A 12,988-nucleotide genomic window follows, 5' to 3' on the forward strand; every position below is an offset into this window, starting at 1 on the left:
ATTTGAATAGTTTGGCAGTAAACAGAGTAGTCTGAATATGCAGGTTTTGCAGCAGGTAAACAGGAAGTTTGAAAGTTTCACAAAACAAACAGTACTTGCATTGTTTGGAGACAGGTAATCAGGAGGTTGAAGGTTAATCCAGCATAGTAAATCCTTGAAGAGATTGTCAACAGAAAAGCAGCAGTTAGAGAGATTCCTCAGCGAAATCCTATCAGAAGCCAAAAAGTTAACAAACAAACTGGCACTGGAGAAACAGGAAGCCAAGAATAAAAAGCCTGGTTGTGACATCATCAGGAAGGGGTGGCTCAGACACCTGTCAATCAAGCACACAGAGAGGACTGCAGAGCTTCCCAGCAGCTGAGCATGACAGTGCCCCCTCCTCAAGGACCCCTCCGGGGGACCCGACCAGGCCTGGCAGGGTATTTTTTGTGAAAAGACTTGACAAGAGCTGGAGCATGAACATGAGAGGCCGGTTCCCAAGATCGTTCAGAGATTGGATAACCCTTCCAATGGACCAGGTAGTACAGCCGATTGCCCCGTAGCTTGGAATCGAGAATCTGGCTGACTTCAAACTCAGAAGTTCCCTCTACGGAAAGTGGAGGAGGTGGTTTACTCTTGATAGAGTACCGATTGTAGATGACTGGCTTGAGTAGGGAGACATGAAACACTGGATGAATCTTGAGAGTCTTGGGTAAGGCCAGGCGGTATGCAGAAGAACAAACTCTGGAAACAATTCGAAAAGGTCCAATGTACTTAGGACCCAACTTGGTACAAGGTTGTTTTAGACGTATGAATCTGGTGGATAAAAATACTCTGTCTCCAGTACGAAGTAAAGGAGCCTTGCACCTTCTGCGATCAGCATATTTCTTATGTCTTAAGGAAGAAGAGAGTAGATTTTGACGAATGAGTTGCCAGTGATTACTGAGATTTTTCACTATATGATCTGCTCCAGGGACTTCAGTAGAACTGGTAATCATAGGAAAGGTTCTAGGTTCAAATCCATAAGCTGCCTTAAAGGGAGAGGTCTGTAATGAGGCGTTATAACGTGAGTTGTGAGCTAATTCCGCCAAAGGCAATAACTGAGAGCAGTTGGAGTGGTGATGGTCTACATAATGTCTTAGAAAAGATTCCAAGGCTTGATTTACACGCTCAGTCTGTCCGTTGGATTGAGGATGGTGTGCAGTAGAAAGTGATATGTTGATTCCGAAGTCTTTACAAAAAGACCTCCAAGATTTGGAAACAAATTGGACTCCACGATCTGAGAGTATGTCAGTGGGAAAACCATGTAAACGAGATATATGTAGAACAAAGAGTTCAGAAAGTCTTTGAGCTGAAGGCAAGCCTGGAAGAGGTATGAAGTGAGCAGACTTGGAGAACCGATCCACCACTACCCAAATGGTCGTATTTCCAGCAGAAACAGGAAGATCTGTAACAAAGTCCATGGATAAGTGAGACCAAGGGTAATGAGGAATAGGAAGAGGGTGTAATAGACCAAACGGTCAATGAGAACATTGTTTGTTCGAAGCACAAGAACTACAAGCAGCAATATAATCCTTAACATCCCTCCTCATAGTGGACCACCAAACATGCTGCTTCAGTTTCCACAATGTATTGGTTATTCCCGGATGACCTGCTGAAATGTTGTCATGAGACCAACGTAGAAGCTTAAGACGTAATTCTTTGGGTACATACAGGATACCAGAAGGTAGTTTGCAAGAAGATGGTACCCGGACTTGAGCAGCATGTAAAGCCTGTACTGGAAAAGAGGATACTTGAGCCAAAACTTTGACTGGACGTAGTATAGGTTCTGAATCCAATGGAGAAGGTTCAGAAGATTGGAACTGCCTAGATAAAGCATCTACCTTGGAATTTTTTGAACCAGGAACATAGGAAAGTACAAAATTAAACCTGGAGAAGAACAAGGCCCACCGAGCCTGACGAGGATTGAGACGTGTAGCTGTTTGGAGGTATAAAAGATTCTTGTGATCTGTCAGAATGAAAAAAGGTTGACTGGTACCCTCTAACCCAGAGCTTTCCAAACTTTTCATGTTGATGACACACTTTTTAGACCTACATAATTTCGCGACACAGTAATTTAGTTGTACTAGCAAACAGGAGGTTAAACTAACTTGTTTTAAGAGATACGGACACATACATAAATGATATAATAACTAAATGTATTTACAAGTAACAGTATGTATGTGCAAGAATTAAAAAAAGTTTAATATCACCAATAGCTACTTACTATTTTATTGGGATGTATGAGGTTGATGGGATGAACACAATTTCTGAATATTTGGTGGAATATTAGATAAAGATACTCGCATTTCATCATCAAGCATTTTTAAGCTTCTACTTCCTATCCATATATCAAGAGCAGGAGCAGCAATGCACTACTGGGAGCTAGCTGCAAAAAAAAACGCCACTGACTTCAGCTCAGCATTTAAGCTGCCGCCGTCAGAGCTCGGTAAGTCCGATTGACAACTACCTGCACTACAAACACACTGCTGTCCCACTCACTGACTACATGTGCAGTCACAAGCCGATTAAGGAGACTGCACATGCAGTCAGGAGCCAATGTGCTACCAATGGGAATAGTTTTAGTTCCCACTGAGCTGCGCCAATAGGTTAAGATGATCTGTGACCCCCTAGGTATCAATCACGTGTCACGTAGCAGGCAGGCGGAAAGTCAGAAAAAAAAAAAAATTACAAAAATTTGTGCTGAAGCAGGGACACACCTACACACTGCTGCCGACACACTAGTGTGTCCCGACACACAGTTTGGAAAGCACTGCTCTAACCAATGCCTCCATTCATCCAAAGCTAATTTTATAGCCAAAAGCTCCTTATTGCCCACATCATAATTTAACTCGGCAGGATTGAATTTTTTCGAAAAGAACGCCACAGGATGTATCTTGCTGGTAGTCGGATCACGTTGGGAGAGAACAGCTCCAGTTGCTATAGAGGAAGCGTCAACCTCCAAAATAAACTGGAAATCAGGAATTGGATGACTGAGAAGAGGTGCAGAAGAAAATGCTGATTTTAGCGTTTCAAAAGCCTGTACTGCCGAAGAGGACCAGTTCTTACAATTTTGCCCTTTCTTAGTAAGAGAAGTGAGTGGAGACGTGATGTCAGCAAAGTTCTTTATAAATTTTCTATAGTAATTGGCAAAGCCAAGAAACCTCTGCAGGGATTTGAGAGTAGTTGGTCTGGGCCAGTCCTTGATAGCCGACAGTTTAGCAGGATCCATCTCAAAACCTGATTCAGAAATGATATACCCCAAAAAGGGGATGGAACTCTGATGAAAAGAGCATTTCTCCAATTTAGCGAACAGGGAATTGTCTCGTAACCTCTGAAGAACCAGTCTTACATGATATACATGTTCCTGTAATGTTTTCGAATAGATTAGAATGTCATCGAGGTAAATGATAACAAATTGATTTAGATAATCTCTGAAGATTTCGTTGACAAAGTGCTGAAATACTGCTGGTGCATTGCACAATCCAAATGGCATTACTAGATACTCGTAGTGACCAAATCTAGTGTTAAATGCCGTCTTCCATTCGTCTCCTTTACGGATTCTGACCAGATTGTAGGCCCCACGGAGATCTAACTTGGAAAAAATAGAAGCACCTTGAAGACGATCGAATAACTCAGAAATGAGCGGCAGAGGATAGCTGTTTTTGACAGTAATCTGATTCAAGGCTCGATAATCAATACAGGGACGAAGACCTCCATCTTTTTTCCCAATGAAGAAAAAACCTGCACCCACAGGTGAAGAGGAAGGACGAATGAATCCTCTGGCTAAGTTGTCCTTTATGTATTCCTCAAGAGAGACATTTTCTTGACGAGAGAGGGGATAGGTCCTTCCCTTAGGTAGAGGAGCCCCTGAATACAATTCGATAGGACAGTCAAATATCCGGTGTGGAGGTAACGTCTCAGCCTCTTTTTTAGAAAACACATCACAAAAGGCATGATAGTAATTGGGCAATGATTCAGGAACTTCCACCATAGCTACGACAGGACAGGATGGTTTAGAGGGATTTTGCAGGCAATGTTTGAAACAGGTAGTTCCCCAGGAAATAAGTTCTCCTTTAGACCATGAGAAAACTGGATCATGAAGCTGCAACCAAGGTAACCCCAGAATCAATGGTATGTGGGGAGAAGAAATTACATCAAAACGAATAATTTCAGAATGAAGTATGCCCACAGTCAAAAGAAGAGGAATGGTAGAATGTTGTATGATACCAGTACCTAGAGGCTGTCCACTGACAGTAGTTACCTTAATTAACTGTTTCTTGGCTTGAAGAGGAATCCTGAGAGAGTCAGCAAAGTTTGAATCAATGAATACTCCAGCAGCTCCAGAATCGATGAGAGCTTGAGCTCGAAACTTGGTGTTTCCAAAAGAGATAGTTACAGGAACAAAAAGTTTAGAATTGAGGGAAGACATGGGATTCTGGCTTAACTCTGTCCCTCTATCAAAAGTTAAGCCTTGGCTTTTACTGGCCGGATAGGACAGTCCTTCAGTAAATGTCCTTTGGTACCACAATACAGACATAACCCAAGAGCATGCCTTCTATGGCGTTCAGCTTCTGACAATTTAATAGCTCCTACTTCCATGGGTTCCACAGACTCAGGAGATTGGGAATTATTATTAGAAAGACTTGAGGTTCGAATAGGAGGACGAAAAGAAGATTTAACAAAGGATTTCCGATTCCTATCTCTCTCCTGAAGACGTTCCGAATGCCGGCAGTCAAGAGTAATACATAAATTGATAAGACCCTCCAATGAATCAGGGAGTTCCCGAAATACAAGTTCATCCTTAAGGCGTTCGCAAAGTCCTTTGCGAAAGGCTGCCCGTAAGGCTCCATGGTTCCAATCAGTTTCTGCGGCTAAAGTCCTGAATTCAATAGCATATTGAGCTACCGAAAGGGATCCCTGTCTCAGATCCAACAATCCTGCCTCAGCAGCTGCAGACCGCCCAGGCTTGTCAAAAACAGAAGAAAAAATGGACACAAATAATTCCACATCCTGTAGTAACGGATCATTCTTCTCTAAAAGAGGGGACACCCAGGCTAGAGCCTTACCCTTCAAGAGAGAAATAATAAAGGTGATTTTGGAAGTAGAATTGGAAAAAACTTGAGGATTGTTTCTGAAGTGTAAACAACACTGATTAAGGAATCCACGGCATTCTTCAGGATTACCGTCATATTTATCTGGAAGTGGGATTCGTGGTATATTCTGTCCAACAGTTTGAGGTGGATTAAAGACAGCATTGGTGCTAGTAGCAGTGGCAGCAGGAGTCACCGTCGCTTGAGAAGGAGCGGAGAGGTTATGTAGCAGAGAAGTAATCTGGTCAAGCTTGGATTCCAAAGATTGCAAATGAGCAGAATGATTTCCTAGAAGTTGCCCTTGTAGAGCCACAGCCCTGGATAACTCGTCAGGGTCCATATTATGGCCAGTTTGTACTGTCAGGTTAGGAAATGTCCAGAAGAAGACCCAAATGCTAGGGCGAACTTAAACAACACCCTTGCACTCTGAGTTTAATCCAGGACGTGACCCCACGACATCCTCCAAAAAACAAAGTACTCACGATATGGAGCAGGGTTAGCCTGTGCCAAAGTAATTCATGATATCAGCCAGATAGACTTCTGAATAAGGAACTGGTTTCAGGAAATGTCTTCCACAGTATCAGGAGAGCAGGGATAGTCCACTTATACTCAGACAGAATAAGGGTAAAACAGGAAACAGTTAATAATGCAGGAGTAGGTCATTTGTTATCAGGCAGTCTGAAGGTTAACACTGTGTAGACAGTCTTTGCAGAGTATGCAACAGGTAATCAGGCAGTTTGAGGGTTAACACTGAGTAGACAGTCTTTGCAGAGTATGCAACAGGTAATCAGGCAGTTTGAGGGTAACACTGTGTAGTCAGAACTTGCAGAATTAACAGCATGTAATCAGGTAGTTTGAAGGTTAACACTGTGTTGTCAGAACTTGCAGAGATAGCAACAGGTAAGCTGGTAGTTTGAAGGTTAACTCAGATTAATCAGTACTTGTTGAGATTGGCAACAGGATATCAAGCAGTTTGAAGGTTTACACTGAATAATTGTATTTGCATAGTTTGGAAACAGGTAAACATGCAGATTGAAGGTTTCACAGAAATAACAGTATTTGAATAGTTTGGCAGTAAACAGAGTAGTCTGAATATGCAGGTTTTGCAGCAGGTAAACAGGAAGTTTGAAAGTTTCCCAAAACAAACAGTACTTGAATTGTTTGGAGACAGGTAATCAGGAGGTTGAAGGTTAATCCAGCATAGTAAATCCTTGAAGAGATTGTCAACAGAAAAGCAGCAGTTAGAGAGATTCCTCAGCGAAATCCTATCAGAAGCCAAAAAGTTAACAAACAAACTGGCACTGGAGAAACAGGAAGCCAAGAATAAAAAGCCTGGTTGTGACATCATCAGGAAGGGGTGGCTCAGACACCTGTCAATCAAGCACACAGAGAGGACTGCAGAGCTTCCCAGCAGCTGAGCGTGACAGCAGCGACTTGGTCATCACTGCATACATTTGCCAAATTTTACAAATTCGATACTTTTGCTTCTTCGGAGGCTATTTTTGGGAGAATGGTTTTGCAAGCAGTGGTGCCTTCCGTTTAGGTTACCTGACTTGTTCCCTCCCTTCATCCGTGTCCTAAAGCTTTGGTATTGGTTCCCACAAGTAAGGATGAAGCCGTGGACCGGATACACCAATGTAGGAGAAAACAGAATTTATGTTTACCTGATAAATTTCTTTCTCCTACGGTGTATCCGGTCCACGGCCTGCCCTGGCATTTGGTCAGGTTTAAATTTTTATTTTTGTACACTACAGTCACCACTGCACCCTATGGTTCTCCTTTTTCTCCTAACCGTCGGTCGAATGACTGGGGGGCGGAGCCAGAGGGGGAGCTATATGGACAGCTCTGCTGTGTGCTCTCTTTGCCACTTCCTGTAGGGAATGAGAATATCCCACAAGTAAGGATGAAGCCGTGGACCGGATACACCGTAGGAGAAAGAAATTTATCAGGTAAACATAAATTCTGTTTTCTGACTATAGTGTTTTGTATCTTTTAAAAAAAACAAAAAAAAAAACTTGTTTTTTAGTGCTGGGATTAAACGTAAGAAACAGACAAATAAATAAATACAGATAATAGCAATTAGTTCTGAACACAAAATCCATTATCCAGTGGTTATTTCTGCAAATATTTCTAAGGTTGAATATGTGACTGCATATATAAGCTGTTGAATTTATCCTTTTCCAGAATATTTGATAACTTGCTGCAAGAAGCTTTAGCAATTAATTTGTAATTTATATATTTGTAATTAGCCATGATAATGAGAAAGTAGCCAAGAAAAAGCTGAACTTATGTAAAAATGACCTTTCCTCTTTATAGCCATGTGGAGTGGACTTTTCCCACATTTAACTGAATCATGGAATAACTTCAAGTGTCTTGATCAAGATTACCCAACGTGGATGGATATTGTGAATAAATATGGATATGTTACTAAAAAAATTGGAAAACAAGATTATAGAAGTGGATCTCATTCACTTAGGTATGTGGTAAGTCATTTAGTATCACATTGTGTTAAAATATATCTCTCCCTTATTATAGTATTTAATTCTACGCATGTTGGTTTGTATTTCTTAGTTTTTTTATTATTTATATTCATGTGTAATGAACAAAGACAAAGCTTTGGTATATTGTGACATGCTTAATCTTACATACAAGGGGCGATATTACATATGTGGAGTAAGTTTCATCGCAACTGCTGAAACCCACGTCACCCGTAAGTTCACCTCACACATCGGGTGAATCACATAAACCATGCCGCCAGATGCTATGCTGCTGTAAGTCAGATAAACTGGAGAGGTTCCGAAATATGTACAACTACATATTTCTAGCGTTGCCAGTAACTGAAGGCAGTATATCATTGCGGCACGTAAAACAAACAAACACGTTGAATTTGCATGTAAAAATCTAAAAATTAAAAAAATTAAACCGACAGGTCACAACGCCATTCCAACCCCCTAAACTGCCACCCCCCCACATTGCAATGTCTAATAAATGTATTAACCCCTAAACCACCATCCCCCCATAACGCAAACTAATATATAAACCTATAACCCCTAAACCACGAACCCCCCACAACACAATGTTTGTAATTAAACTATTAACACCGAAACTGCCAACTGGCCACAACTCAAAGTACCTAATTAACTTAGTAATCCCTAAACCATCAACCCCCCACAACTCAAAGTATCTAATTAACCTATTACCACCTAAACCACCAACCCCCCCCCCCCAATGCAAAGTATCTAATTAACCTATTTATTTATTTTTTTCTTAATTTTTTATTGAGGTTGTGCGAAATCAATACAATTTATATGAAATATCATAACCGAAGACAAACATAGATAAGGCATTTCAATTTAACAGCTTCCATACAGATAAATAAATTTCACATTATAGAAAATACTATGTGGAAGTCCAGAACCTCTTTTTCCTTTTTTACATAAGCTGTTAGCAATTAGTATTTCAAATGATACCAACAAGGAGAGTGACAATCTTAAATGTAGATAATATGGTGAGATATGTTGGTATGTTGTGTTGGGTTCCTAAGCAATCTTGCTAAGCTACGAAGAGGAAAATAAGATTACAATTGTATTTTACTGCAAGAGTTGCTTAAGTGGGCATAGAGCGGTATAAGCGAGAAAAAACGCTTGGTTAACCCTCCTAAGTTAGGAGGTTTAGTATAATAATAATAATAATAATGGGGGGGCGGGAGGTGGTAGTTGAAGTATGATAGGTAAAGTATATCGTATATCAAGCATGCTCTATATGTTTTCATCTTAAAAAACTCAATGGTTACTATGAGAGCACCAATTTAAAGCTAGGGTTATACATGTACAATAATATTTCTCACAGCTCTTAGTAAGATAAATAGAATGAAAATGTAACTTTAGCAGCAAGCCTTCAAGAAGTATATATGAGGACATAGAAAACTTTTCTAATTAACCTATTGACCCCTAAACCGCCAAACCGCCACAATGCAAAGTATTAAAGGGCCATGATACCCAAATGTTGAAACACTTGAAAGTGATGCAGCATAGCTGTAAAAAGAAAATATCACCTGAACATCTCTATGTAAAAAAGAAAGATATTTTACCTAAAAAATTCCTCAGTAGCCACTTCCCATTGTAAAGGACCTAAAAAATTCCTCAGTAGCCACTTCCCATTGTAAAGGACTTCTAAGCTGCAAATCAGTATGTCTGTCCCGGGACAGCTAAGGGAGTGAGCTTACGTGCACACTCATCTTATTTCCCTATTCAGTTTAAGGAAGTTTATTATGAAATCTCATGAGAGTTAAGTGAAATCTCATGAGATCACAGTAAAAGAGTTAATGACCTCAGCACTGCTGATGCTGATTGGCTGCTGTTCATTTCTTCATATTTTTTTTACCTGCAGCTGAGCAACAGCTGAGTATAACTTATTACACATTACTTACTCTGGTTAGCTGAGAATATTGTGAGGTAAAATATCTTCCTTTATTCTATAAAGATGCTCAGGTGATATTTTCCTGTCAGCTTTTTACAGTTATACTGCATCAGTTTCAAGTGATTTAGCATATGAGTATTATGTCCCTTTAACCTAATAGCTAAGCCCCCTAGCCTAACACCTCCTAACTTAACCCCAAATAAAATTCACTTACTGAAAATAAAAAGATACTAACTGCATTAAAAAATAACAAAAAATAAAAAGCCTAAATTACTAAAAAAACAAAAACTAACGCCTAAATTTAGAGTTTTGTCGGTAAAGACCCGCGTAGCTAGCGCTGCTTTTTTTCCCAGCGCACCCTTAAGACAACGCTGGTATTTAGAGTTGTCTGAGTGGCTGCGTTAGGCTCAGAAAAGGGAGCGTTGAGCATAATTTACCTTCCCATCAACTCTCAATACCAGCGTTGCCTATGGTAGCGGTAAGCTGGAAAATCGTGCACGATATCCCCATAGGATACAATGGGGCTGAGCTGACTGGAAAAAAAACTAACACCTGCAAAAAAGCAGCGTTCAGCTCCTAGCGCAGCCCCATTGTTTCCTATGGGGAAACACTCTCTAAGTCTGCACCTAACACCCTAACATGAACCCCGAGTCTAAACACCCCTAACCTTACACTTATTAACCCCTAATCTGCCGCCCCCGCTATCGCTGACACCTGCATTATATTATTAACCCCTAATCTGCCGCTCCAGACACCGCCGCAACCTACATTATCCCTATGAACCCCTAATCTGCTGCCCCTAACATCGCCGACACCTAGATTATATTTATTACCCCTAATCTGCCCCCCCCAACGTCGCCGCTACCTTACCTACACTTATTAACCCCTTATCTGCCGAACGGACCTCGCCGCCACTATAATAAATGTATTAACCCCTAAACCGCCGCACTCCCACCTCGCAAACACTATAATAAATTTTATTAACCCCTAATCTGCCCTCCCTAACATCACCGCCACCTACCTACAATTATTAACCCCTAATCTCCCGCCCCCAACATCGCCACTACTATAATAAAGTTATTAACCCCTAAACCGAAGTCTAACCCTAACACAACCTGACTTAAATATAATTTAAATTAAACAAAATAATATTCCTTTAATTAAATAAATTATTCCTATTTAAAACTAAATACTTACCTATAAAATAAACCCTAATATAGCTACAATATAACTAATAATTACATTGTAGCTATTTTAGGATTTATATTTATTTTACAGGCAACTTTGTATTTATTTTAACTAGGTACAATAGCTATTAAATAGTTCATAACTATTTAATAGCTACCTAGTTAAAATAAGTACAAAATTACCTGTAAAATAAATCCTAACCTAAGTTACAAATACACCTAACACTATCATTAAATAAATAAATTAAATAAATTAACTACAATTAGCTAAACTAAAATACAATTAAATAAACTATTCTATAATACAAACCCCCCCCACTAAATTACAAAAAATAAAAAAAAATTACAAGAAGTTTAAACTAATTACACCTAATCTTAGCCCCCTAATAAAATAAAAAATCCCCCCAAAATAAAAAAATGCCCTACCCTATTCTAAATTAGAAAAGTAATCAGCTCTTTTACCAGCCCTTAAAAGGGCTTTTTGCGGGGCAGTGCCCCAAAGTAATCAGCTCTTTTACCTGTAAAAAAAATACAACCCCCCAACATTAAAACCCACCACCCACATACCCCTACTCTAACCCATCCAAACCCCCCTTAAAAAAACCTAACGCTAACCCCCTGAAGATCTCCCTACCTTGAGTCGTCTTCACCCAACCGTGCGGAAATCATCATCCAAGGTGCGCAGAAGAGGTCATTCATCCGGTAGAAGTCTTCATCCAGGCGGCATCTTCAATCTTCATCCATCCGGAGCGGAGCCATCTTCAAAGGAGCCGACGTGGAGCCATCCTTTAAATGACGTCATCCAAGATGGCGTCCCTTCAATTCCGATTGGCTGATAGGATTCTATCAGCCAATCGGAATTAAGGTAGGAAAAATCTGATTGGCTGATTCAATCCGATCAGCCAATAGAATGCGAGGTCAATCCGATTGGCTGATTGGATCAGCCAATCGGATTGAACTTCAATCTGATTGGCTGATTGCATCAGCCAATCAGATTTTTCCTACCTTCATTCTGATTGGCTGATAGAATCCTATCAGCCAATCGGAATTCGAGAGATGCCATCTTGGATGACGTCATTTAAAGGAAGCTTCATTCGGCCTTAGGACATGGTAAGAAGAGGATCGCTCCGCGTCGGATGGATTCAAGATGGCTCAGCTCCGGTTGATTGAAGATTGAAGATACCGCTTGGATGAAGACATCTGCCGCTTGGAGGACCTCTTCTGCCCCGATCGGATGAAGACTTCTGCCACTCCCGATGTCCACTTCTGGCCCATCGGTGCCCGGCTGGGTGAACACGGCTCCAGGTAGGGTGATCTTCAGGGGGGTAATGTTAGTTTTTTTTAAAGGGGGATCGGGTGGGTTTTAGAGTAGGGATATGTGGGGGGTGGGTTGTAATGTTGGGGGGGGATTGTATTTTTATTTACATGTAAAAGAGCTGATTATTTTGTAATTTAGGATAGGGTAGGGCATTTTATTATTTTGGGGGGCTTTTTTATTTTATTAGGGGGCTTAGATTTAGTGTAATTAGTTTAAACGTATTGTAATTTTTATTTATTTTCTGTAATTTAGTGTTTGTTTGTTTTTGTATTATAGTTTAGTTTATTTAATTGTATTTTAGTTTACATAATTGTAGGTAATTTATTTAATTAGTTTAATGATAGTGTAGTGTTAGGTGTATTTGTAACCTAGGTTAGGATTTATTTTACAGGTAATTTTGTAATTATTTTAACTAGTTAGCTATTAAATAGTTATTAACTATTTAATAGCTATTGTACCTAGTTAAAATAAATACAAAGTTGCCTGTAAAATAAATATAAATCCTAAAATAGCTACAATGTAACTATTAGTTATATTCTAGCTATATTAGGGTTTATTTTATAGGTAAGTATTTAGTTTTAAATAGGATTAATTTATTTAATGATAGTAAATTTATTTAGAGTTCTTTAAATTATATTTAAGTCAGGGGTTGTTAGGGGTTAATAACTTTATTATAGTAGCGGCGATGTTGGGGGCGGCAGATTAGGGGTTAGTAATTGTAGGTAGGTGGCGGCGATGTTAGGGAGGGCAGATTAGGGGTTAATAAAATTTATTATAGTGTTTGCGAGGCGGGAGTGCGGAGGTTTAGGGGTTAATACATTTATTATAGTGGCAGCGATGTCCGGTCAGCAGATTAGGGGTTAATAAGTGTAGGTAGGTGTCGGCGACGTTGGGGGGGCAGATTAGGGGGTAATAAATATATTATAGGTGTCGGCGATGTTAGGGGCAGCAGA

At 40.0% G+C, this 12,988-nt stretch overlaps 1 protein-coding gene across 3 annotated transcripts in view; it reads left to right on the forward strand.

Annotated features, from left to right (window-relative positions):
- The window catches only part of ARSK (arylsulfatase family member K), a 324,333-nt gene that overhangs the window by 80,679 nt on the left and 230,666 nt on the right, over positions 1-12,988 (forward strand). For all 3 annotated transcript variants that reach the window (XM_053701498.1, XM_053701497.1, XM_053701500.1), the window contains one exon: positions 7,428-7,587. In XM_053701498.1, the coding sequence (XP_053557473.1) occupies positions 7,428-7,587 (160 nt within the window). The remainder of the gene's footprint in view (positions 1-7,427; positions 7,588-12,988) is intronic.

This window comes from Bombina bombina, chromosome 2 (genome assembly GCF_027579735.1).
Source record: "Bombina bombina isolate aBomBom1 chromosome 2, aBomBom1.pri, whole genome shotgun sequence".
NCBI lineage: Eukaryota > Metazoa > Chordata > Amphibia > Anura > Bombinatoridae > Bombina > Bombina bombina.